The 27,630-nt window shown below is 39.3% G+C and overlaps 1 protein-coding gene across 2 annotated transcripts in view; it reads right to left on the bottom strand.

Annotated features, from left to right (window-relative positions):
* The window catches only part of unc5ca (unc-5 netrin receptor Ca), a 184,581-nt gene that overhangs the window by 22,568 nt on the left and 134,383 nt on the right, over nucleotides 1–27,630 (bottom strand). Inside the window, exons 5-9 of one of the 2 annotated variants that reach the window (XM_084945472.1) lie at nucleotides 16,894–17,074; nucleotides 14,177–14,344; nucleotides 13,747–13,911; nucleotides 8,546–8,602; nucleotides 1,160–1,351 (exon numbers count right to left, since the gene is read on the bottom strand). In XM_084945472.1, the coding sequence (XP_084801598.1) occupies nucleotides 1,160–1,351; nucleotides 8,546–8,602; nucleotides 13,747–13,911; nucleotides 14,177–14,344; nucleotides 16,894–17,074 (763 nt within the window). The remainder of the gene's footprint in view (nucleotides 1–1,159; nucleotides 1,352–8,545; nucleotides 8,603–13,746; nucleotides 13,912–14,176; nucleotides 14,345–16,893; nucleotides 17,075–27,630) is intronic. The other variant, XM_084945473.1, reaches the window with a different exon arrangement.

Raw genomic sequence — 27,630 nt, 5'->3', positions numbered from 1 at the left:
TCCATTTTAAAAGGAAGATAAACATGAGGGAGTGTCTGTTGTGGCTGGAGTCACATAGCTATGGGAAGACAGAGACATGGAGACTGGGATGAAGGGAGGAGGATGCTGATAAACAGGAAATATGATTGAACTGAATGTGCAGATATGAAGGTCGAGGGGGAAAAAGTGAAGAGCAGAATGAGAGTGACAGAGAGAGACTCTTTGATGGAGGAGAGCAGTGTCAGGTGGAAAGAGATTAATCCAAACCATCAGAGGAAGCAGAGAAATGAAACAAAATGATACTAGTGTCAAAGCTCTAAAGTGGATGGGACACACAACAATATTTCAATTGACAAATGTTCATATCTGTTGTTTTCTATCAGTCTCTCTGTGTATTTATCTCTCTGTTGTATCAATCATTGGCTACAGTGATACTCTAGGACAACTTGTAGTGCTCTCTTTGAGAGAGCATAAGCTAGGCAGACCCTTGCTGTCAAGTTCCTACTTAACAGCAATTATCCGACTAGCCTGAGTAGCCTTCAGAATCGGTTTGAAGTGAGCATAGCAGGGATATTTTGAAGTAAGGTTGTATGTAGCCTGACTGAAACTGGATTTTGGAGCAACCAAGATAGATTTTTCCTCTTTATCCTGCCAAACAGACAGCTCTGTCTGGAGAGGAACTAAAGTTCTCTTCAAAGCCACCAGCCTTCTTTGACAAAATCTGTAGCTTTACATAGAAAAACTTTTTGTTTTGACATTGAGGGTGTGCTGATTGCCATCTATAAGGGTAATACAGTGAATATAAATAAGTACATCACATAAGTCAACTTGAAAGAGTTCCAGCTGACCCTGATTCTGTCTCCAACCATTGTAGTGTTTCTTTTTTGCTGTCATTCCAAGATTGATGGACCATTGAGGCAGCTGCACAGGCTAAATAATTTCACTGCATTTAAATACCACTTCAAGGTGGTTTATAAAGAAAATGATTGAACTTGCTGTACTGTCTTTATTGTAATACATTTTTTTCTTTAGAAAGACACCGTTGCGTCGGAGAAGAAGAACAAAATTGCTTTTAAACTTGTGTTGGATGCATATAAATATAGATAGATAGATATACTGTAAACATTCTGTATAGAGTTTCTGTATTTCCCCTCAGAATCAAATGTCAAACGCTCATTACCTGATCTGGCTGTCTTGATATTAACAGACTGGAAGCCTCCATTTAGTGCCGATGTGTCAATGATGTCAGAGTCAAAGTCGCGGTGCGTCTTGCGATAGACAAAGAGCGCCACGATGACGGAGATGACCAGGCACATAATCACTGCGATCACTATCCCCACATAGAGCGCCACATCATCTGTACTCGGGGCAGCTGGAGGGGAACGAGAGAGAAGAAGACCATGTTAGACAAGTACTGATGGATCAAGACCCATTCATACTTTAAATACCTTCTTAGGAGAAACTGTACATCAGAAATGTAAGTGGCTATAAACAACTTAGATAATACTTGTGGGGCAGTAGGGTGCTAACAGAGAATAAAATACTTTTATGAGTCTGTCATTCGTAATTTGTGTTTGACAGTTTCACTTTTACCTCATACTTCAATTCAGACTCAAAGGACAAGTACTATGGGTTTCATTTCAACTGAACCTTTCAAACAGCCCTCCAGCTCGTGTAATATAATAATTTGTCTACACAGACAAAGACACCTTTCATAAAAAAAAAAGAAAATTACCAACTCTTAAAACTTAATAAGGCTGTTAATTATTTTACAGGGGGGTCCTAACAGCCATTTTCAGTTGTACTCTGGCTGGAACAATGGTTAAACTGTCATTCATGAGGCACATCTTGAAGCAGAAGACGGATCTAAAATTTTAACTGATGGTTGATGCAGATGGTAAAAGGTATGTGACACATTTAAGGATGAAGAGGAGAAGAAATGAGAAAAGGATGAAAGGAAATGAGATCGCTGGGGATGAAGATGAGGATGTAATTGGAAGGAAAGGCAATCTGTGGACAGAACACACATATGGAGAGTGCAAGCGAATAGAAATGAACTGAAAGGAGAGTAAGAGGTTGGCTGATAAAGTCAAAGGAGAGCGAAGAGAGAAGACAGTGAAATGGCGAGGAAAGGAAAGAAGCAGAGGAGAGGAGATAACAGCAAAGCAGGCAAAGGAAGTAGGAATGCACTTGAACTTCAAAGCAGCAAAACAAACAAGCCTACATATTTAATATGAATGTGCCTGAGAAACTCTTAGTGTACTCTCACTGTTAAAGAACTGCTCATAATCATGTCCCGTGTAGCGGGTGGGAGGGGATTTGTCTGCAGCTATTAAGAAGACAGAAAAGTATAGGAATCCTGCTTTTAATCCACCCTTAAAGTTGAGAGGCAGATAACAGGCTTTTAGCTACAAACAGCCTGAGTCATTTGCTAAAGGATTTGCTGTTGTCGCATCAGAACAAGTTCATAAAACACGAACTTGATTATGCATGAAAGAATCCTTTGATGGTGGCACACAAACATTCACGCTTACACATGCTAACACACGATGCACATATTCACAGAGGAGAGGTCATCTGTGACGCTGCTGGTTACTCACTTGCCACTTGAGGGAGCTATGAGCCACTTTTAGTGTCCCTCGAGAACCGAACACGAGGGTCAGGCTTTCCCCCCTTTTTTTAAGTTACGTTCGAGAGAGATGTGAACAAGGTCTCTCTGGGCACTTTGTTCATTACAAAAAAATGATTCTGACCTTTTTGGCAAACACCACAATGTTGACCATCCCACTAGAAGCAGTGTGATGCTTTTCATCATTTTTAAAACAAAATATTTCACAATAGAACATAGAGACGTTCACTTTGCCTCACATAACAGTAAACTGCATCATTGGGTGTGAGCCTATAGCGTGAATATGTCACCTGTAGCTATTTTTCCTTCTCCTGCCATTTATAGAGAACACAACGAATCAGTTAACAGAGACAACCTTCTGCAGATCAGTCAATATTGCCGTGGACTAAAGCATCGTCCCTGCCTCCACACGAACGGTCTCACTGACTGAATGCTGCTGTCTAGATCGACTTCGGAAAGACCGCGCCTCGTGTGTCACACAAGCCACACTGTGGCAGAGGGGAAAAAAAATAATTCATATAATTTGCGTTTACAACCTCCGATCTGTGTTTAACGACAAGATTTACAGCATTGTGGCTGTTTGCTATAGCTGCCAAATATCTGCTCTTCAGATTTAGCACAGACGCAGAGCACCACCTTTAAATCTTCAAAGTCTACCTCAAATAGACTTTGTGACATGCAGTTACCAGTTTTCATTCTGATGTTGCCTGTCGAAAATTCCCCGATGCCCCAACTTCCTTGCTGTGTAAAGATGCCCTGTTATCAAGGTCCTTGCAATTGCCAAAGGGGAATAGAATTGGATAATCCTCTTAAGTACCAATTCCCTGATCTTAATTATGATCATCATCATCCCCATCTATTAAAAGAAACTTTATCTTGTGTCTACTTTAAGTTGAAGGTCTAGAACTTCACAGCACATGCAAAGTCAGAAAGCCCCAAGAAGCATCACTTCTCAGCTTGCTCTTCCTTATCCCAGTCTCCTATAGTGGTTTGGGACACTTTAACTAGGCTATAGCCTGCTGTGTTCTCAAAATATAAATGTATGTTTGAGTGCATCTGTGTGTTTGTGTGTATTCACTGACTGTAACTTGTTCTATCTCAGTGGACTTAAAAGCCTTTCTTCACTCTCTATCAGTTTATATCCCGTCCCCTTTACATCTTTCGCTCCCTCAGTAACTCACACCTCTCTCTGACTCCCTCTGTTTCCATCTGTTTGATTTGTAGATGAATGAAACAACATGTCCCATTAGAGCTTCCACCTGCCTGAGTAACCTACATACAACTGCTCGATACCAAATGTTTTTTTTTTTATTCGTTCCCTTTTTTGTCCTAGATTTGTCTTTTTATTTCTACTTACACATAACCATCACAATATGACAAACTTGCACTTATAAATGGTGCTTGGTGAGACTCATACAAAGACAACCGTTTTTAAAGTAAATGAACAGAACTGATTCCAAAGTTGTCACTTATTTCATAGACTATTCAAAACCCCAGTGTGTCTTTTTTATGAAAAAAGACATTTAAAAGAGCGAAAATACACCTTTCTCAATAAATAGACCTTTTTAAAAATCTGAGCTAAGTAATAAAATACATATTGTGTCCCATGTTCTCTCCCAGTGACAATGACAATTTTAGAAATATGAAAAAAAGTACTAATGCACAGTAGCTTTTCTTGGGCACTCAAGTTGTCTAAGCTCTCTGTATGCATCTGTTTCTTTAGTTTTTCATTTTCATTGTGCTTTCACATAAAACACAAAGTGCGGCTTGGGCTGAAAACTGCCTGTTCTGTAATTCTGATGCTCTTTTGTTGTCTGACTAACTGCATAATAGGCCACACTTTTCTGACATGATTGTGACTGAAAAAGAAACTGAACAGAGTGCAGTCTGACTAAGGACTGATAGATGCACACCGATATTCACTTTTATGGGTCACAGTGAATGCATAGACAGATACGCATAAACGGACATGTCTATTTCCTGCGCCTTTTCTCCCTTACCTGATACCCCCCTCCCCTGCACCTGACAAGCAGTTTCATGTTCAACACAATCACCAGCACGGCCAGCTAAATTGGATTTAGATTAAAAATATGTACCTTACAACAGAAAGACATGAAATGACTTAAATAATGACTAAATCACCTGGGAAGGAAGACAAACATTTAAACACCTCATCTGTGATGTTCCGGCAAGTGCTACCTGACGGCCTCTCTATAGAAGACAGAATCTTCTAAAGGTCAGGAGACACACACATGCACACACTAATAATAATATATAGGCCACACACATGCACACACGCACACACAACAGATATACATGCAAGTGGTTAAAGATATGACAGTGGTGTGGGAATGCTTGGTTTGTACAAATTTAGGAGGCATTAGTGTGCTCATACAGTTGAATTGTGGAGACATAACTCCCATTTGGGGTCTAAAAGTGTAATTTCCAATTGGTAATGCTTTGGTGGACCTCGGTATTTGATTCTGATGTTAGATTTTATTAAAGAATGGCACAAAATGTAAAATATTTTACTCTTATGTTGTTGTTTTGCACAATAGTTATACCTTAAATTGTACATGTTTATTTTGTGCTCACAGTATGTGTGTAATGTCAAATGCGGCTTAGCTGCAAAGCCAAGGTGATTTTGCCAACGTTGCTTTTTTGTTTTGGGAGCAAGATTTGAGTGACTCATTGCATCATAGCTGCTGCAGCTGAGCTGACTTTATCTCTGAGGATTTAGTGACATGTAGTGTGGAACCAAATGCATCAGCCAGTGTTGGCACTGTACACTACACGTGCTTACATGTGAACAAACCTGAAGACCCAGGAATTTGGAGCAATTATACACAGACTCAGTTTTACATCCGGTCGATAACACACATGGGCTAGCGGAACGGAAGCCCCGGTCCACCATCACTCAGCACGGATCACTGTCTATCAATTGGCCCAGCTTTTTGTCATTCTCGGAGTCTGTCCAATCTGCCACAGCGAGGATTTAAAGAAGGGGGAAACAAGGATAACTCAGATTAAGTCATCTCTATCTTTTCTGTGATCTGCATCCAAAGCAGAACTGTGGACAATCACTACTTGAAACTCATTCAACTGCCTTTTTGATCTTGCTTGGCACAAACATGCGGACACCAACACCAACTCCTGGCAGATGCATCTGTTCTAAGTAACTGTCAGGGGTGATTGAAAAGGGGGGCGAGAGAGAGTGAGCAGTCATTTCTAAATGTGTCTGTGCTTTAAGAATGGTTGGGGGAAAAAACGTAATGGTTAAAAGTGTCAAGAAATAAAATATGGAATAACTCGGAAGGCAATAAAGCCAGAAGGTGTAATTCTATGACTACAACAAAGTTTGCAAGGAAAGTCATTAGAGCTCATGCATTCTTTAACCCTGTAACACAGTGTAATTGCTGATATTTAATGAAGTGTAACTGAATGGGACATTATGACCTCTCTCAGTGTATCCTGGCCACAGTTATGAATAATAAAATACTACCAATCTCTCTTTTCACACGATGGCTAAATCACATTTTCACAAAACAAACAAAGTACAATACAAATGCATAATGAAGCCGTTCAAATTATAATAATTTTGCTGACATTTGCTTTTTGAGATTTTCAGCCTCTATTTATGAACCACCCTGAGATAAGAGCTGATCAGCCATCAGCTGTCCTCCCTTGTGAAGCTGTCAACAGTGTATGCAATGCAACCATAAGGAATGACTATCATAGGTGTGACTGATGGATGTTGTTAAGGTAAATCTACTCTGTAAGTTATTAAACCATGGCTTCTTGGTATAGTGGTTTATGTATTCACCTAACAAGGAAAAAAGCTCAGGTTTCACCAAGGAGGAGTCTGAGATTCTTTTGGAGTTGCATCAGGAAGGGCGACCAGCGTAAAAATCAGCAAAATTAAACAGAGTAGAGCTACCTGTTGTGGTGACACCCTGTTAATAAGGGAGCAGAGAAAAGCAGCTTTATTGGGACTGGATATCTAATCAGAGAAAAATGGCTGAGAAGGATGTTTTGAAAAGAGAAATGTCAGCACCTGTTCATAATTATTTAGTCTCTTATTTGGCTTAGATGCTATGGCAAGTTAAATTAACTATGAAGGGGAAACTAAAATAATAATAATCCAAAAAAAGAATAAAAAAGAAAACAAAAAAGAAATTACTCATATACTGTGGGCAATAGGACACATCAGTATCAGCACAACTATACTTAAGAAATATAAACTGGATTAAAAAAAACTGTCAAAAATTAAATTAAATGATCGAGCCACAACTGTAATGATACTCGGGGAAAGCAGGATCAGTTTGGTGATTAGTGGCTCTCAAAGCTTCCCACAGCTTACGTTCCTGCCTGCATTTTTGAATGAAACACTGTAACAATCTGTTAAATGAGGTATGACTGTTTTTGTCTCATTTTTATCTCTCTCCATGTCTTGATCCATCTAGGACTAGTCATCTAACAAAGCACCGTAGGATAAAACTGCTGCAGCAGAGCCTGAACGAGAGTCATTAGAACACATAAGAGAAACACGTAGATCGCTTTGAAGATAAAACGAGAGCCCCTGCAATGAGAAGTAAAAAGCAGAGTAATAACAAGTGGCAGAGGTCCTTTTGCCTCTTGCACCTCTCAATTTCTGTCTCCTTCATTATCGTGTAGTAAATTCTGTTGTTATATAAGTAATAGTAAGTGAGATGGAAAGAAAAGGGTGGCGGAAAATCAAAAGCAGTGTGGAATAAAGAAGTAGGATAGCAAGTAAAACTGATTAATATATTTATTAAATCCTGTCATTCATTATTCATTCTTTTCATTACTCATTAAGAAGCACCCATACCTCTTGAAATAGTAATACCCTTGCCAGGTAATCTTGTGCCTTCCTGTAAATTATCACTAAAGGAGAAGGGGTCAATTCAGTAGAACTGATTGAAAATCTGAACTAGTTCGGGGTCCATAGCTGAAGCGCACTGAGCTCTATGAGAGCCAATAAGCTTGTAAACACAAAGTAAGTGTTCAGAACGAAGGCAAATTGCCTACTTTGGCAATGATTCAAAGCTGGCTGGCTACTCTCCAAACAGCAACCGCTGCAACAAACTCACAAATTGTGAGTCAAGTAAACTGATGCTGAATCGATTCACTGCTATAAGACAAAACAAAGGAAAGAATCGAGTTAATGAACGGAAACTGTCACTGTTATGGGGTAGTCTTTGCAAGAGGTACCTCCTGCAATCGTAGAAGGCTGGTTATGTCTAACTAGATGTCCATTACAAGACAAATACAATGTAAAGCTACACAAAATAAAAGCATGAACCCATGTTTCAACACATAATTCCATAACCTTAAGTCTGCGGGTTAATTTTTTTGTATGATGTTGTATGTAGAATCTGTCCACTGTTTCTGGTTCAGTTAAAATGTACTGCAATGGCATCAAAACTCTGCCCATAGCTAGAACTGCTCATCCTTCGAGGATAGATTTTAATTATACATCAGTACAGTTTTGCGGCATTTGCTTGTAATTTAAAGGATGGAAACACACTGATATGCACACCCAGAAAGAAATGTAGAGGATAAAACTGTAAGTTAAAACCTGTGAAGTACAATCTGTATAGGGACCAGTATACAACAAAACAAAGATACCACCACTATTTCCTTTGTCTAAGAGCAGGGTTACATTTCAGAACGGCTAATGCTGCTGTCTGTAGACTTTACTGTGCTTTCAGACTTCCTTGATAAGCACAGCAAGTTGATTGTACATCAAGGCAACAGATGTAAGACATCAGCAGAGCTCTTATCCGGTAATATAAAATGACATGAAACAATAAAAGAGAAAGCATGAGCCAAAGGTCAATGCTCAATCAAAGAAACACTGAGATGAGTAAGACAAAAGAAAAATGGATGGTGGTAAAACAGAAAACATTGACTTACATGGAATTCCCAATTCATTCTTTTCTTTGGACTCAGTGGACTTCTGAAACAATGAACCTTGGGATGGGAAAAAGAAAAGGGATGGTGGAATGATGGATGAAGGGAAAAGAAAAACAAAACAAAATAAGACCAACATCACAGGACACAGACCTTGAGCTAGACTTTTTTTTTTGCTCTTTCTTTACAATCGAGGTTGAATGAAAACATACGGACCACATTGAAACTTTCATTGTGCATCAGGATCTTCACACAAATCTGAGCAGTAAGACGAAATGTGAAAAGACTGCACCGGCTGTGAAAATCGGTGTACTCTGAGCTATGGTACATGTAAGTGGCCTAAAGATGGACCTGTTAGCTATCGTCAATCAAGAGAATTTTGTTCCCCTCTGTTGATGTTCCTCTTTGAATTTACTTTGAATTCGTAGATATTTGTGCTTATGGTGAATGCTATGGATTATAACAGGGTGACCAGCATTGCTTGCTGAATGGCAGTAGCACTTTTAGTCTGACATCTGTTTCAGCTCTGCTGCGACAAGAACAGATGCTTTACATATTACATTATATATAGGTTTTAATTTAATAGGCTCTTAACTTTTTTGTATTTTCTACTTTTTTAAGCTCCTTCTGTACATTTTTTTAAACTTTCTGTGGCATTTTTTCTCGATAAGGTCTTCATTGTTATTTCATAAGAAGCTACACTGTTTCCCTGTGTCTGTCTCCTGCAACACAACAATTTCGAAACTTTTGGGATTAAAAAAATAAATCTTATCTTTCTTATCTTATCATGAAGAAGCCTGGATGCATTCAGTTACTGCTGTGTCATTCTGAGTGGTTCACTTAGTTGTGGCAGACAGAAGGTCTATGACACAGATAAACCACTCATGTACTGATGTATAATTGAAGTGCTGGTGTATAATTGATAAAGCCAACATAGCTACATGGTGTGCTTAAAAGGTTCTTGCCAGACCAGCTGATCGTGGAACACTGATTCAGCACTAAAAAGCGAGAAACATTGGCGAGGTTAAGTGGGGTGACAAGCACATATAAACTAACAGCAAGACAAATGACAGGCTTAATGTGGTGTTTTGCTTTAGCTGTACAGGTGGGCTGGGCTACATAGCCCAGGAATTTAGGTTTCATACTTGAATTTGCATGGGCGTAAGACAACAAGCAACTGGCTGCATTTGGTTGACTGCAACAAAATGTCACAATGATTAACATCTGAATCAGTGATTATAGTAGCAGCAGCACGCTGTGATAAAAATGTATCATACTTCAATTATAAAGCAATTGTTCAAACAAATAATAACAATGAAAATATGGTGGGTGTAAAATGAAGCTTAAAATGATTCAGAAAGACCCAACACGAGCACGATGGAGAGAAAAAACAGCACAGTGGATGAGGGCTATGCTTTTAAGACAAGGAGCAGCAAACAGCTAGCATGCTGGGTTAGAAACAATAAGACAATGTAGCCACAACAAGAAGGAACACAAAGGGGAAGAACAGGGCTCTCAATGGGGAGATGGGTTGTTTGATGCTGTGTAGTACTTGCTGACACTGCTCATCGTTTTGCGTGATACAACCCACACCTGAGTGTTTTATCCAAACACTAGATGACATAACTGCCAGAGCCTCCGGGTACTTTTAAGTACAGTAGCATCTGCATTCATACACGTGTGTGTGCTCACAGAGCAGGCAGTGAGTAAAACATTATGCACTCAAGGATGGCACAGTGGAGGTCTGAGTGAATCCGTTCCAAGAATCCTGATCAATGTGTCAGAGAAATGTCAAACGGCCAGAACATATTAAACAACACAAACGGCTCCAAAACCCCTGAAAGACTGAAACACTCAGGCATGCATGCGTATAACTTAGAGATAAAGAAAATGAAACAAACAAAAACAAAGAGAAGTCACTCCATGCTGCAAAGAAGTAAGGTCAAATGGATTTATGCCTCTCAGGGTTGAATAACTTTATAAAAAAAAAAAGAAAGCAAGAGATGGTAGACGCGACTGAGAAAGAGAAAAAGAGGGAGTGTAGAGTAAAGTATGGTTGAGCACCAAGTCAATTACAGACCACTATCTAAAATACTGCACCCCCAGCACAATCACTGAGAATAAATTATCAGACCTGAAAACCTCCGAGTTACAATTTAAAGTCTTTAAAGGCAGCAAATAAGAACTGCCCTGCCATACTAATGAACTGCTGCTTAAAGGCCACATTTTAAAAGAGCTGTCGTTCATAAACCAGCAGGAATCACTCCACGCCTTTCAAATATACCACAAATATAGTATCTGAAAAATGCTTTGCATGCAGAATCTCCTTCTAATACACGTTCATGGATTACTGTTAATGCATAGAAAACAATAGAAACATTAGTGCTGGCATAAACCCATCTTTGAGCAGCCGTTTTAAAGACAGGAAATCAATTACAGGAAATGAACCTAAGCTTATACTTCCCTTGGTTTTATCCCATATTCTGGGGCCATACCTTATAGGCTGCAGGGAATCTCTTAAATGGATTGGAGTTGGGTATACAATGCACCATGGTGCAGCTAGAGTAAGATTTGTCAATACTATGCCTACTGCAAAGCTTTTTTAGGGAATTATATCATATTATTCCATTGCTCATGGCATAGCCCATCTATTGAATCATCACTACTATTCACTCCATTCTTGCTGTTGAAAGAAGATGCTCGCGCAAGTAACAACTCCAGCTGGAGGCTTTTGTGTTCAGTGATAAAGTACATATATTTTCCATGAAAAGAATCAGAAATGCTTCACTGAGAGTAAATTTAAGTACATTTAAAATGATCAAAACCTGCAATAAAAAGCTCACTTGTTTAAAAAACACTTTGATGATAAAATTCAGCAAGATGATGACATTATGTTAACATGAACATGTATAACATAACCAAGTGATTCAGGGGAAAAAAGAATAAAAGTTGAAGTATAATTTCTGTAAATATGGCACATCTGAACTGCTGTTTAGCAATCCAGATATGTGTTATCTCTGAGACTGTAAATGGACTGCTACTTGCTGAATATAGCACATTTCTCCACTAACTGAGCACTCAAGGCAGTTTTTACTACAAGTCACATTCACTCTGTGCTTTATTCTATGCTGCTTTAAAGTGTTTTTCTAACTATCGTGCACACAGTCACACTCTGACGGAGACATTAGGGCTCATTTTGGGTTTAGTACTCCAACCAAGAACGCTTTGAAATGTGGACTGAAGAAGCCAGGGATCGAACCATTGACCTTCTGATTGGTGGTCTACTTCCTGAACCGTAGCCAGCTGTAACAGTAGCCTAAGCCAATTACCCAGCAGTAAGCTACAAAAAGATATTTTGTATGTTCATAACCCATACAGTCAGATTATAATCTACAGTTTAATTAAACCTTTTTTGCAACTCTTGTCTCGTTAGTTAGATGTATCCCGGGACACCTATGGTACGCTGGCTGAGACCATGCATTTGAACAGGTGAGGCTCTTTTCTCCTTAAAAAGAAAACAATTAAGAAAAAAACTTCTGGTGTTCAAATGCACATGTCGCTGAGTGGCCCCATGACCTGCTGGTTTGGTCCAATATCATTGTCAATCTACAGTATTTATCATCAGGTTAATTCTAAAGTTTCTTAGAGTACTTCGTTTTCGTGAATCAACTCAAGACGAGCAGAAAGATTCTCCCTATTTTTATCGATAAGCCACAAATAATTTTCACAGCTGAGAAAACTGAGAACTGAAATGTGAAAATGAATCTGTATGTCTGCCTTTCCAGAACATTTATACACTGTCATGCCCCCTGTCTCACTCTCTAGTATGTTACATGCTTGTCTGCCAGTTACTCTGAGCACATGGAGTAAGAAGCGCCATTCTAACAAATCAACAAACAAAATTGCCTCCATCTTGGAAAAAAGCTGCTGCTGCTTGTAAGATTATGACTCAGCCCACGTTTTTCATGTAATTTTAAGATTTGTGATTTATGATGTCAGAAGCATTGGGGGGGGATTTTGATGATTGTTCCACATCATTATTTATCATTACTTTCCTTGTGAAGCAAGTGTTTTTGACTGAGGTAATGGACATGAAAGTGGTAAGTGGAAGGTTAATAAAGTCATTCAAAACCCTCTCATAAATCTCCACACAAAGGCAGAAAGTGGAGGGCTGAGAAGGAGCAAATCACTAGCTAGCAGACAAAGGTATAAAACTAGAGGGGCAGAGAGGAAAAGGCTTAAAATGTTGACATAAATGTAAGGAACAGGAGGATGAATGGTGAAATGAAGGAAGCGATGAAAGTAATGAAGAAAAAGGAAAGAGAATACTGATGAAGAGAAGCTGCCCAACTGCACAGGTAAGAAACAGTTTTTCCACATATGTTTAAACCAAATCAGGAATCAATTTTTTGAGGAGACTGCAGATAAAAAAAAATAAAAATAATTTGCCCATTATGTCAGCTTTTTTAATCTCCAAATATTGGTGTTGCTATCTGCCTTAAAAACAGTATACAGAGCAGGTATTTTGACTGGTTTAAATGAAGCCATTAATTGTCTTCCTAAGCTTCACACACTCTGGCTTCTGTTCATGGGCAAAGGGTTTGAACACATTGTCAACAACAAATGGCCTGGCTTATTAAAGGTCAGCTCTCCGTAAAATCAATTCTTATCAAAAACAGACACTGTAAGACATTTGCTTGAATCGGCATACTCATTGCTCATTGCAAGATGTGATATGTGACAACAAGCATAGATCTCTCAGTGTTCTTCGAGAATCAATTCCATTAACTTAGCTTTGCACATATAATGTGCTAGTATACCTGATAAATTGCAGTTTATAGTTTCTACAATAAAGAGACAGTTATGTTGAATATTGCAATTGTATTTCTATTCTTAATTTTACCTATAAAATATGGAACTATAATTTTTTTTTTTAATGGATGGATATGATTTTCAAAATGAACCCAGTTACACTTCACTCACCATGACTTCTGCCTTAGGCTAAAAATCTGACCATGTGTCAACATTCATTGGTCTGCTTAATTAGGGTCGATTCCTGCAAAATCAATTGTTATTTGAACCAGACACTGCTAGACATTTGTTTATTTTGACCTATTGATTGTTCATAGCTATATTTAATATATGATACACAATGCGTTTAGAAGAGATATGTCAGTGCTTCCGAACCTTATTTATCCACTTACTTTGCATACAGAGTCCATCAGTACAGTTTTGAGACTGGAGGACGAGACCCTCGCAGTCCTTTCCACCATTCTTGGGAGCTGGATTGTTGCACTCCCTCCTCCTCCACTGTGTACACTCTGTTCCACAGGCTGACCACTTGCTCCAATCTGTCCAGACACCATCCACTAGAGGGAACGAATGGGGACCACGGGAATGAGAGATGGAAAAAAAAGAGGGTTTAGAAGGAGGAGACTGAAGATAACAGATTCAATTATTTCCTAAACTCTGTAAAATGTGGCATGGGAGAGTACACACATAAAAAGACAGAAATTGAATGCAGAAGCTGAGCACAGGACAAAAAATAGCCCAAATGTATACAGATACAATATGCAAGGTTGTATAATGGAAAGAAGTATTCTAAATGAAACAGTCTTGAATAGAACAGAATACCAGTGCACAGTGTGGTGCAGGGCAGTTTGTGTATAGCCTGTCCGTCACAAGGCAGTCCTCCATTGAGAGGGGCAGGGTTAGTGCAGCTCCTGGTTCTTTTCTGGAAACCTCTTCCACAACGGCTGTTACACGGAGACCACTCTGTCCATGTCGACCAGCCCCCATTCACTGCGGAAACAGAGATCAGTCCCTTAATGAATACAGTGTTTTATCCACTTCTTAACTATGTAACGCCCACCCTCTTGAAGATACCATATTAGCAAGGGTTTCTGGGTATCTGTGTTCCACTCATCCATGTGTCCCAGAGTTTGGCGCTATTATATTGAACATGATTTGGAACGATAGGAATCTTAGGGCCTAGTCACACAGGCCTAGAGATCATCTGGCAACCACTGGTTGGTGCAGCAACCTCCAGAAAATACACTCTCCAACCAGCTGGGGAATGCACATTTTCCTTAGTGACTGAAGATTTCTATAGCTTAATACTGGTCAAAATGTAGATACAGTCAATAAAAAAAAGTTGAACTCAATCTTTATGACTACTTGAATCAGAGAATATGTTGTAGATTGTCTGAGATAATTAAAAAAAAAATGATGATGATGATACAATCCGTGATTTTAATATGCCGTTTTATTGAACTGAAATAATTATCTTAGAGAATGGCCTGCATTTGTATAGCGCTTTTCTAGTCCTTAAGGACCCCAAAGCGCTTTACACTACATTCAGTCATTCACCCATACGCGATAGCAAGCTACATTATAGCCACAGCTGCCCTGGGGCGCACTGACAGAGGCGAGGCTGCCGGACACAGGCGCCACCGGGCCCTCTGACCGCCACCAGTAGGCAAACATGGGGTGAGTATCTTGCCCAAGGATATTTGGCATGCAGCCAGGAGGCAGCCTGGGATCGAACCACCGACCTTCTGATTAGTGGCTGACCTGCTCTGCCACCTGAGCTACAGCCACCCCTAGGAGGCTGCATGTGTCTGGAAGCTGAGTTGAAATTTAAGCAAAAGAGCTGGATTTTCCTGAACATCAAAACTACACAGACAATCTGCATCCCTTCAACTAGCCTGCAGCTACTGCAGCATGATTTTCCACCGCTGTGTTTACATTCAGAAATGTTCTCACTGAAGGGCACAGACTGACACAAATATGCAAACACATTAAGCTGTATAGCCGGCTAAACACATGTTAAATGACCAGTTATCATGGGGCTCGGAAATTGCTTAACCCGGTGTAGGGGAGAGAGAGAGAGAGAGAGAGAGATGAACTGCTGCTGGATGAATCCTGCAGTTTGTTTTCCATGATTTCTTTGAAACACTTCACCTCCTTTGTCTCTTTCTTTTTGCCTCATGTCTTTTATTTGTGCTGCTGTAAAATGCATCTGCATCCTCCTGTAATTAGACCTGGCTGTTTCTTTGTTGTTTAGCATCGTTTCTGCGTTTCAAGAGAAAATGTGGCAGGACAGTGCAGACAAAGATAAGAGCAGACTAGACAGGCAGCAGGAGAGAAATCAGCTATAAAGTTAGAATGAGAGAGAGTTGCCATCTGGAGGGGTGGAGTGGGTAGAAATTCCACTGCTGCATCTCGACAGCTCTGTCTCACCCCAGTGGACAGTGCCCACTCCTTGCCTAAGACCTAATTAGAAATGAATCATCAGAAAGTAACCAGTAAATTCACACACAGACACTTTTGTCATGCATTTCCTTCAGCTTTTAGACTTTTTTCTTCCTCACTCAGTTGTTGTCTTCCACTGTTCTCCCCTACCTCACCTTACCTCTCGCCCTTCTTTCTATAGTTGCTTCATTTTTCCCCCCTCCTGTGTTTTTTCCACTACTGTTTCACCTTGTCAACAGTGTCAGCCAGGCCCTAGTGGAGCCGAGAAGATTGAACCACAGATTGAACAATCTATTTTTGTAAGGATACATCAGTGTCAAACCACTCCATCTCTTGCTGTCTGTATCGAACAGGCACACACGCTCAGTTATTTTGATTGAAACACTCCTGCTGGTGAATGGAGTCAGTGTTATATTTTGAGAGAAACACTGCGTGTGTGTGTGTGTGTCTGTGTGTGTGTCTGTGTGTGTGTGTGTGTGTGTGTGTGTGAGAGTGAGAGAGAGAGAGAGAGAGAGTGGGGGGAGGCGGAGAAAAATTAAGTTGTATGAGGCATGGGCCTCCACCAAACAAACTCTTTCTTCTCAGCTTCTAGACAAAGCCACACTAGAAGAGAACCAGAAGTTTAGCGAGCTATTTAAAGATGTTTTTTGTTGTTGATTTTCACAGCTATTATTATGCCATATGCTGCTTTATCTATGCAGAGCTGGGAATCTTGGCAGAAAGTGGGAACATGTGGAAAGCCCACATGTTCTAATTTAGAACTGAAGGCAGGATTGGAGGGCTTTAATTGGGTGAGGTCAAGGGTGAGGTGAGAATATCAAGACAATCGCAAAGAGGAAGTGTTGGCACGGCAGTAGAGCTAATTTCACATGGCAGATGGGGGCTGGCTTCGCTGATCAGAGACTCGATATAACTGAAGAAAGCATTAAAAAAAGGTGTCATATCATTATGTTTCTAACATTGGAAATGAAAAAGCTTAGAGCACACATTAAAAATATGTATAAGCCAAATCCTATTGTTACAGCTTTTGTAGCCACACACACACACACACACACACACACCCCTACACACACAGAAAGACATACCGACAAACTTACCATAAACAATAACGGTGGCTGTAGTGCTTCGTCTTTTGGCCACTATATTCTTGGCCACACACGTGTAGTTGGCTGTGTCAGAGAGACGCGCCTGCTTGATGATCAGGTTGTGGTCAATAGTGATATAGAAGTTTCTGTCCTCTGCCGGGTCGATTACCTCTTCATTCTTTAACCACTCCACCTAGGGGACATTCAGAGGGTAAATGGAGGTGAGGACAATGTCTTTTCTACACCAATGATAGGCAAAGAGATGTTTTACAGAGGACAAGTTTATTACTGCCATGAAGTCAAATAATTTAAATTTGACAAGATATCTAGTAAATTATAGCGATGCCTTTTTTGCAACACATACTCCCTGTAGAGGAAATTATAAGATTAAGTTCAAATCTTCTTTTCATAACTGATCCAGAGGATAAAATAAGAATACAATTATTAAAGCTTCTTGGGTTTAATATTGTTTTTAGAAACTTTTAGTAGTGATGTAGGACTTAGAAAGCGTGCTGCTGTCATCTTTTTTGATGGTTCAATGAGGAAAAGCTTTGAGAACGTGCCATATTCAATAGTCAAAGGAAATAAATAAATAAATAAATAAGCAGCTGAAGGACAGGGCGCCCGTTAGCGGTTCCCTAATCTGTTTTATGATCGCTCATGCTTCATCTTGTACTGTAAGTAACCCAAACCGCTCTCATGAATAAATCCTTGAGATTACAGATAACAAATTTACAAGCAAATTAATGTGTTTTATGAGGCAGGATACAATAATAAGACTGATTGTGCATAATGAAATACCAGGAAGCTGCTCACGCACCAAGTCACAGGAATTAAACACTTGAAATCTGAATGACCCTCACTTACAGTGGGCCCTTAACAACAAGGAACCCTTGGGTAGCTGTAAAGAAAAGGAAAATGTCCAAACATATGCTTTCGAAAGGTACTTTGGGTGAAGGGTAGGACAGCGGGAAACTATTCTATTTATGAGCCTAATCAGATTTCCCGAGTGCTGTATTTACTGGACCAAACCCTCATAAATTCAGCCTGTCCAAGCTTTATGGCAGGCACATAAATGTCCAAGCTGTGTTGTTTAATTCATGTTGTTTAATTTCCTCCTCCCTTCACATTAGGAAATGGATATCTCAGATGCAGAAAAGAGGAAATTCATTGTTATTCTTCAGTTTGCCGTTTACTCACTCTCCACTGTTATTCTCAGTTTTTCCACCCAGTTCTGAATCAGATTCAGTAGTACTCTTTGGTCATGGGGTGCAATGTAGCTGTGAATTCTCAATCTTAAGTGAGATGCTGTGTGACCTTTCAGCTTCCATTACAACATAAAGGTTATACAGAGAAAAAGACTAAGCCAAACGAACAAAAACATTTATTTACAGTCAAACGATAAGCTTATCCTCATATTGTAAAGGTATAAAACAATGTGTTCTTTTCTGCGCAAAGGAAAAAAGCAATAGAAATTACATTTGCTGCATAAAACAGACTATTTGGATCTCTTTTTATTTATGATATAAGAAGTGCTGTGGTCCCAGGAAGCGATAATTTGACTATGACTTATTTTGAAGCATTGCCACAAGAGATACAAATTATTCAATAGACTTAATGTAATGCAATACAAACTAAAACATGAAATTGTTAAGTTAAATAGTTATGATCTACTGCAGAACATGCATATACATATACATACATGTGTATAATATGCAGAAATATTCCAGTAAATGGTCCAAACCTGAATTCTTTTATATATTTATATTTTCTTTGTATCCTGCACTAGGAAAAATTCTGTTGTAATGCCATTATGAATGGAGCGTGCTGTGACATGGTAATTTCATCTGAGCCACAGTTTTGAATCAGTGTCAATTTTGCAGCCTCATTCCTGACAAAGAAATTGCCCGTGCCCTGCCATACCACACTGAAGTAACACAGCGGTGCCAAAAGTCCCACTGATGTGTTTCTTTAAGTTAAGACAGCAGCGTTTCTTTATAATGACAGATTTATTAAACGTGGGGAAAAATAAATTGTCTGAAAGACATTTATTTTCTCAAGACATGTCAAGCTGTTCATCAATGTTTTATGCACAGTAAAAGAAAGGGAAGCATTTCTTTTTGTAGGATATTATGCAGTGATTTTGCTGGTCTGGCCCACTTGAGATCATACTGGGTTGTGTGTGGAAATGAGTTTGAAAACCTGGATCAACAAATTAGCCATCACCAACACATCCCATTAGACAGCGTGGAGGCTTAAAATGAATAAAATATGACATTAAGCAAACAAATATAACACTGTTTTTGGTAAAACTAGTCTCTTGTTCACTGTATTACAAAAATAGTCTCTCGTGGTGCTTTGGATGCTCATGTTAATACTTATAATTTACTGCTACACTGAAATTTCCCAGATGATCCAATGGAATGTTTTTTTTTTTTAATTTAATTTTTTTTTTTCTCTTGCATTCATGTTAATCTAACATGCACACACTTTATAGAAAAGAAACAGAATAGGAGCGGAAGCATGTGAATGCGTGTGGGTAAACCGAGAGAGACAGGTGACGTGGGGGCGAGAGTTAAAATAACAAATACACATTCTCCCTTGGGGTTGGTTTGATCCAATCAGCCACCCTTTGCAATTCACACACATGCACACAGTCTTACACCAGCTGTGGCTAATGATGCAGTGGCAGTGGTAGAATAGCCACCACATGTGGTCTCTTTGTCTGAAGCCAACAGAGCACACATCAGTCTAACACGCGTCAGTCTTCAGGCGTCGTCAAGGTCCACGGTGGGTTTCAGTGCATCGTAACACTAAAGCTCACAACCCGTACAAACAGGCTCTCTCACTCTAGCTTGCTACAATTTCAGTGCAGCTAGTAAAACAAGAGAAATGCACAAATTAAATATAGACAGAAAAAAAGCAGTGGAATGCTAAATGCTGTTCAAGGTGACCTTTTCTTTTACCTTAAGTTATATTTACATAAAATACAAGTAGAGGAAATTCATAATGAAATAAAACATTTAAGGCAACAGTACAGTGACAGCTTTAGACCTGCAGAGGTTTTTGGTGATTGTGTTTCATTAAACTTTGCACTGAGTAAGCGAGCACTCTGCATCTATGGACAGGGAGATGTATACAGAGCATATCAGAGGATAACAAATATAGATGCTTAATAAAAATGCTAACATCTACTCAGCTTTAAGGCAAACTGTGCAATGCCAGAAAACACGTACTATTAACAATAAAGTTTTCTTGTTTTTACTCATCATGCACAGAACTCCAGAACTAACAAGTTACAAATACTGTAGAAGGTCGCCCAGGTTAACTGAATGTGGAGCTTAAGTTACTGGAAGAAGAGTGGTAGAACAATTCAAATATATGGATATAGTTCTGAGAAAACTTATTTGTTCCTTTCCCGATTCTTAGTTTTTCCATATTGGTATTAATTAAAAGTTTTCAGTCAAAAAGCAAACTTTAATATCAGATGAGGAAAAGCCGAGTAAATGCAAAATGCTGTTCAAACCTTCCCAGTCATGTGTGAAAAAGTAATGGCAACAACAACTGCAATTAAGTCTTTGTGATAACTGGCAATGAGTCTTTCACTCCTTCTCTGTGCAGGAATTGCTTTAATGGGGAGTTTTTGAGTTGTTCAGAGGTGGACTTGCTGGTGTGTTTAGGATCACTGTCTTGCTGCATGACCCAAGTGGGCTTCATCCTTAGGGCATGAACTGATGCCTGGCAGAATTCATGTCTAATGTTAATTTTTCTTTGGATGGTCTGAAAAACCAAGCAATTTTTTTTTATACATGGATGGACGACCTAGACGCCTTTGTGGCATTTAATCATTCTTGTGTTGTTAAGCCCGTATAAAACAGGATGTCAAAACTGCCTGCTAATTTCTCTCACATTTTAAATAAATTTCTAGCCCTCCTTGCACAGCCACTGTTGTTAAGTACCTGACAATGTTTTAAATGTCATGAATTATTTAGCAACAACACCACAAGTAGTTAGGGGGGAAAAAAATTTGTGTTTTTCCTCGGTCATATTTTTATTTTTTTTTATCATGTTTTATAATCTGACATCTGTTGTTGCACAACATTGTAATCATATTTTAGCAGGGCTGTCTAGTGTTCAACAAAATCTCTTAACGGATGTTCATTATGCTAATGTGCAGAGAAGTAAATGCAGCTCTTTGGTTCCTGACCTCATACTGTGAGCACAGCTACATTTTTGCACAAAGTGTTCTATAATGTATGTGGCTGCAAGACTGAGTTAATATCTCAGTTTTATGAATTGAACTGAATAGTGTACGCCGAAGTGTTTAAATAGATTAGCAAAATCTTAAGGCCTGTGCGAGTATGTGTTTATGCACGCTTACCTGTCTCAGTGTAATTATTGTGAGTGAATCAAAGGTTCAGAGCATCAAAGTTAACATTAAACTGATTTCTCTTTGTTCTTTTATCTTGCCCAGATGAAACACTAGAATTGACACCTCATTTTTAAACTTTCTTTTCCCCCAATTTTCACTCAAGCCTTCTCTTCTTATCTCGTCCCCCCCCCGTGCTCCCCCGCGCTCCCCCGCGCACACATCCAATCGAGCCAAGACCCTCATCTCTCTCCCACACAATCGCATGCATGCACACGCACATGTTTCAATCACATAAGAGGACATTGTATTGACTTACATTGATTATTTTCTACTCTAACCATGAATGCTACTTACCTAATCCCAACTATTATGGCCAAATTCACTAAATGAGGCAAATTGGTGTGATGAGAGTGCGCTGATGGGAGTGCACAGCGCACTGATTTAGAAACAAAGACGCAGATAGTTTGTTCCAGTGATGACCAGCATTCTGCCAAGAAGAGTGCAAATTAGCTTACATATACATATACATATACTAATTTGAAAGAGCAGAGAAGGTGAGAGAGCGAGTAATCTACTAACAAAAATGTTACAGTGCAGGTTTTAAGAGCATGGCAATTTAAATAAATGAGAATCAATACATTTATTTTATTTATAGACAAAGTCTTCTGTTAAGAATTCCGCTGGATGGTGTGTCTATAAATCTGTGGGATCAATACTGATGTGTAGAAGAATACAAAAACATTATTTAGCTCTAAGCTCGCACGCCCATGTGTTAATGTTACTGTGATGTACAGTGTGAGGCTGGAGATATGCAAGTCAACATTGTAAGATTCATGCACTCATGCAACACATTAGACACTCAGTCATAGCAATAGCTGCATTTTGACAAACATTTCAGTATGATGTTACTGGTCCGACACTAGAGAAGGAAATTAAAGTGGTCTGTGTGGTCACTGCAGAGAAAAGGTGCAAACAACACTTGAGGCATCTTTCTGTGTGGAAGTGTGACTAAAAACTAGCAAATCAATCAGCCTACTGTAAAAAGGGACAAAAATATGCATCCTTGAATGTGTTTTATATTAAGATTCTTCTCTCCCCGATGCTCCAACTGGAGTTCATCTAGGTTTTGCCCCATTTCATAAAAAAAAATAACAAAAAAAAACAACAACAAAACAAAAAAACAGTATTACTAAGCACCAGTAAGACTAACAGGATACAACCAATGTTTTGGCACCGTGTTTACAGCTTTGAGAAAACCAGTCACACCAAGTATGCACTCACACTGATAAAACTCTCCCCTTCTTATTCCAAATAAATGAACCTGCCTATAGTGACAGCTATTATAACCATTTCAGGTGCAAAATAAGATTTTTCTTTTTTTTTTAAATTCAGTTCAATAAAGTGTTTGCTGCAAAGCTTAGTCAAATCACTTTTCTCTGGTTCTTTTAAATGTTTTCGTCCCAAATTGTTATGGTCTTAAAGTGAAACTCCTACAAAATACATATGTAATAAGGCCAGCTGCAAAGTTACCTGTGAGTTACCTTTTGGCTTAGTTTTTTTTTTTTTACACAAGTTTTTTTTTTATCAGCATAAACATGAAATGTGTGATTATACATGCAAGTGTGAAGATATTTCCAGTGTTTCTGAGTGTGATCACAAACACAACCTGAGTGTGTCAGAAGGCACCGTTTGATACGCTTGCAAACACAAGCTGTAACAATGCCCTCCGTTTCAACTGTAACAGGATTAAAAGAAAAAAAAGTTCAGCAAGAGTCCATTCTTTTTTCTTTAGACAAAGAAATCAAAAGGGCTTCTTTGTTGAAAGGATAAAGGCTTTGTCTGAACAATTACACACTCACTTTGTTCCTGTTTTCTTGCTGTTTGGAGCTAAAGACTGACATTGGTTTGGCTACAGGTATACACTGTGAGCAAGACTACCAGATAAAAGCAGGTTTGCATTTCCCTGGCTCTCACTAACGCACCCACTTGTGGTGATAGATATTGCTGTACTGGGGAGTGAGCATATCTAAATATGCAAATACTTTCAGCTGTTTTCTAACTTAAAAACAAATCAAAACAGGAGAAAAGGTAAATGCATTGCATTTAATGACAATCTATTAAGATATGCATCTTTCTTTGGCAGTGGAACAAAGACGTGCCTGTATGCTATGAAAGATAAAAGTAGGCCAAGACATAAAGGGAGAGAGATATATATTGCCTTTTGTTACACTGTAGTGCAGCATGTTTTGAAAAGCAAAGCAGGAACATCATAGTCATATTGTGTCACAAAAAGAAACAGTATAAATCTTGCAAAAGCAAAATAAATGGCAGACCACAGAGCAAGAAGTAAGATAACAAAACAAAGAGTATCTATGGCAAATGCTAAAATATGACATGCTTTGTAGAGCCACTACAAAGAGTCTCATAAGGGAGCTGATAACAGCTTAGTGATACAAGGTCTATGGGTAGAATCTGCCACTGAATCACAACATTAATTTTTCAAAATAGGAGCAGCCAAAAACACATCTAAGCACAATGAGAGTATGACAGAATACAAAATTGGCTAGTTAAATTACAACCTGATTCTGCAGTCAAACCACGGAAATCAAGCTGTACGCCATGCATGTGTGAGCCCGTGTGTGTGTGTTTGGATGTGTCTGTGAAATGCCGAAGTGTTAATATGTATGTTCATCTCTGAGGATTATCCCCTTGATTACTTATATTATCTGGGTCCTTATGTGAGTGGGTTAAAGAGCTCTAATAGTGATTACCCTACCTATGTGTGGGTGGGGACTAAATATGCATTCAATTTCCATGTTTTAACAATCCAAACCCACACTACACCTGCTCCAGGAGGCTTCATTTCCACTGGGGTGTTGGGTGTCAGTGGAAAGAGACAGTAAAGAGACATTCATGAAGATTGCTCTTCAGAGTTTAGCCCTGTCACCTCACCTTTACTGTGTCAAGCTTACATGTTCTCCCTGCGTCTGCAAGAGTTTCCTTCAGTTGTTCCAGTTTCTTCCCACACAGCAACGATATTCCCAGTGGATTCCAGGCAGGATTATTCCGAGTGAGAACATTTGATATCATATGTTGTGCTTTGGTTTTGTCTATTTAAGTGCAGGACACAGATGTATGTGGTTTGAAAACTGTATACTATGTGTGGACTAAATTACTTTAGTCTAGGAAAGATGATAATTTTAGTTATGGTCAGATGATTTTGATATTAACCAAGTGCCTCCAGTTTGTACTTAATCAAAAACACAAGGGATGATTTATTGACTACAAAAGGTAAGTAATATTTGTAAGTGAAAAAAAATTCTGCCAAAAACAGTCTATTGGTGAATGGCCATAAATAGCTTTATTTCTTGGTTTCTGTAGACATATCCACCGTGTCTTTGCTGTGCATTTGCATTACCATGTATTAACATATACAGTGTAAAAGATGGGCATAGTTGCTGTGATGTCACCTATTGGTTTATACATTTCTGTTCCAAAGCTTCGGAAAGAGAATTTTGCTCTTGTCATCTTGGGATTTTGAATCCGTATGAAAGTGAAACTGCACGTTCCTGACAATCTCAAGTCGTTAGCTAAAGAGCATATCACGGATAATACTTTGGCACAATATCTCTAAAATTAGGAACATCACGTCTCGGAGTGATGATGAAAAAATAGTTCATGCATTTATTACTTCTAGACTGGACTACTGTAATTCATTATTACCAGTTTGTTCTAAAAACTCCCTGAAAAGCCTTAAGTTGATCCAAAAATGCTGCAGCGAGAGTACTGACAGGGACTACAAAGAGACAGCAGATTTCTCCCATACTTGCTTCTCTTGACTGGCTCCCTGTTAAATCCAGAATTGAATTTATAATCTTTTTACTCACATAAAAGGCTTTAAATAATTAGGCTCCATCTAATCTTAAAGACCTCATAGTACTACATCACCCCAACAGAGCACTTCACTCTTAGACTGCTGGTTTATTTGTGTATTTAAAAGTAAAATGGGAGGCAGAGCCTTCAGCTGTCAGGCCAATCTTCTGTGGACAAAGCTCCCAGTTTGGTTTCTACTTTCTAGATAGTCTGGATCAGCTGAATCCTCCTTTAGATATTCTACAATAGGCCTAGAGTGCTGGGGGGCTTCCCATGATGCAATGAGTATTTCTTCTTCACTCATTTTTTTTCCCCACTCACTACGTGTTTATACATCACGCTGCATTTAATCATTAGATATTATTAAATTTGTCCACAGTGTGTCTTTTGTCCCGTCTCCCTCCACTCCATCCCAGTGGTTCATAGCACATGGTCGCCCCTCCATGACCCTGGTTCTGCTGGAGGTTCTTTCCTGCTAAAAGGGAGTTTTTCCTTTCTACTGTCGCCAAGTGCTTGCCCATAAGGGCCATCTGATTGTTGGGGTTTCCTCTCCATTATTGTGAAGACTTTACCTTACAATATAAATTGCCTTGAGGTGACTATTGTTGTGATTTGATGCTTTATAAATAAATCGAATCGAACTGAACTGACATTCGGAACGATCAAAATATATGCCCCAACATCGTGACTGAGACCATAAACTAGGCAACAATGCACTTATAAAAGTAGAGCAATTAGCTTGTACAAGACTTTTAAAATATTTTTGGCAACCACAGCTATGCCCCCCCCGATGGCCTTTAACAAGAATGCAAGTTTAAGGTACGCATTCGCTACACTTACAGAGCCAGAAGCTATGTCAAGTTTTGTATTGTATGTGGTATGTGATACGTGTAATTTCAGAATAGGATTTGATGTGAAATAAATACTGGTATGAATTCGCGTCCAAGGCTGGAATCTGGAAGTACACTAACATACCCAGTTCCTATAGATGCTGAGTACTTGCTGCTTTTATAAGGAACTTGTATGACCTTTAATCACTCTCTCTCTCTTTCAAATGTCATCAAGGCATGTCTGCGCGATGCCTTGGTGACATTTGAAAGGTATGCCTGTCGCAAAAAATGCTTATTTGTATCTTTGGTGAAGCATATACAGGGAGTGCAGAATTATTAGGCAAGTTGTATTTTTGAGGAATAATGTTATTATTGAACAACAACCATGTTCTCAATGAACCCCAAAAACTCATTAATAGCAAAGCTGAATGTTTTTGGAAGTAGTTTTTAGTTTGTTTTTAGTTTTAGCTATTTTAGGGGGATATCTGTGTGTGCAGGTGACTATTACTGTGCATAATTATTAGGCAACTTAACAAAAAACAAATATATACCCATTTCAATCATTTATTTTTACCAGTGAAACCAATATAACATCTCCACATTCACAAATATACATTTCTGACATTCAAAAACAAAACAAAAACAAATCAGCGACCAATATAGCCACCTTTCTTTGGAAGGACACTCAAAAGCCTGCCATCCATGGATTCTGTCAGTGTTTTGATCTGTTCACCATCAACATTGCGTGCAGCAGCAACCACAGCCTCCCAGACACTGTTCAGAGAGGTGTACTGTTTTCCCTCCTTGTAAATCTCACATTTGATGATGGACCACAGGTTCTCAATGGGGTTCAGATCAGGTGAACAAGGTGGCCATGTCATTAGTTTTTCTTCTTTTATACCCTTTCTTGCCAGCCACGCTGTGGAGTACTTGGACGCGTGTGATGGAGCATTGTCCTGCATGAAAATCATGTTTTTCTTGAAGGATGCAGACTTCTTCCTGTACCACTGCTTGAAGAAGGTGTCTTCCAGAAACTGGCAGTAGGACTGGGAGTTGAGCTTGACTCCATCCTCAACCCGAAAAGGCCCCACAAGCTCATCTTTGATGATACCAGCCCAAACCAGTATTCCACCTCCACCTTGCTGGCGTCTGAGTCGGACTGGAGCTCTCTGCCCTTTACCAATCCAGCCACGGGCCCATCCATCTGGCCCATCAAGACTCACTCTCATTTCATCAGTCCATCAAACCTTAGAAAAATCAGTCTTGAGATATTTCTTGGCCCAGTCTTGACGTTTCAGCTTGTGTGTCTTGTTCAGTGGTGGTCGTCTTTCAGCCTTTCTTACCTTGGCCATGTCTCTGAGTATTGCACACCTTGTGCTTTTGGGCACTCCAGTGATGTTGCAGCTCTGAAATATGGCCAAACTGGTGGCAAGTGGCATCTTGGCAGCTGCACGCTTGACTTTTCTCAGTTCATGGGCAGTTATTTTGCGCCTTGGTTTTTCCACACGCTTCTTGCGACCCTGTTGACTATTTTGAATGAAACGCTTGATTGTTCGATGATCACGCTTCAGAAGCTTTGCAATTTTGAGACTGCTGCATCCCTCTGCAAGATATCTCACTATTTTTGACTTTTCTGAGCCTGTCAAGTCCTTCTTTTGACCCATTTTGCCAAAG

Source organism: Perissodus microlepis, chromosome 12, assembly GCF_051167445.1.
Source record: "Perissodus microlepis isolate ML-2025 ecotype Zambia chromosome 12, ASM5116744v1, whole genome shotgun sequence".
NCBI classification, from domain to species: domain Eukaryota; kingdom Metazoa; phylum Chordata; class Actinopteri; order Cichliformes; family Cichlidae; genus Perissodus; species Perissodus microlepis.
This window is presented reverse-complemented; position numbering and strand designations above follow the sequence as displayed.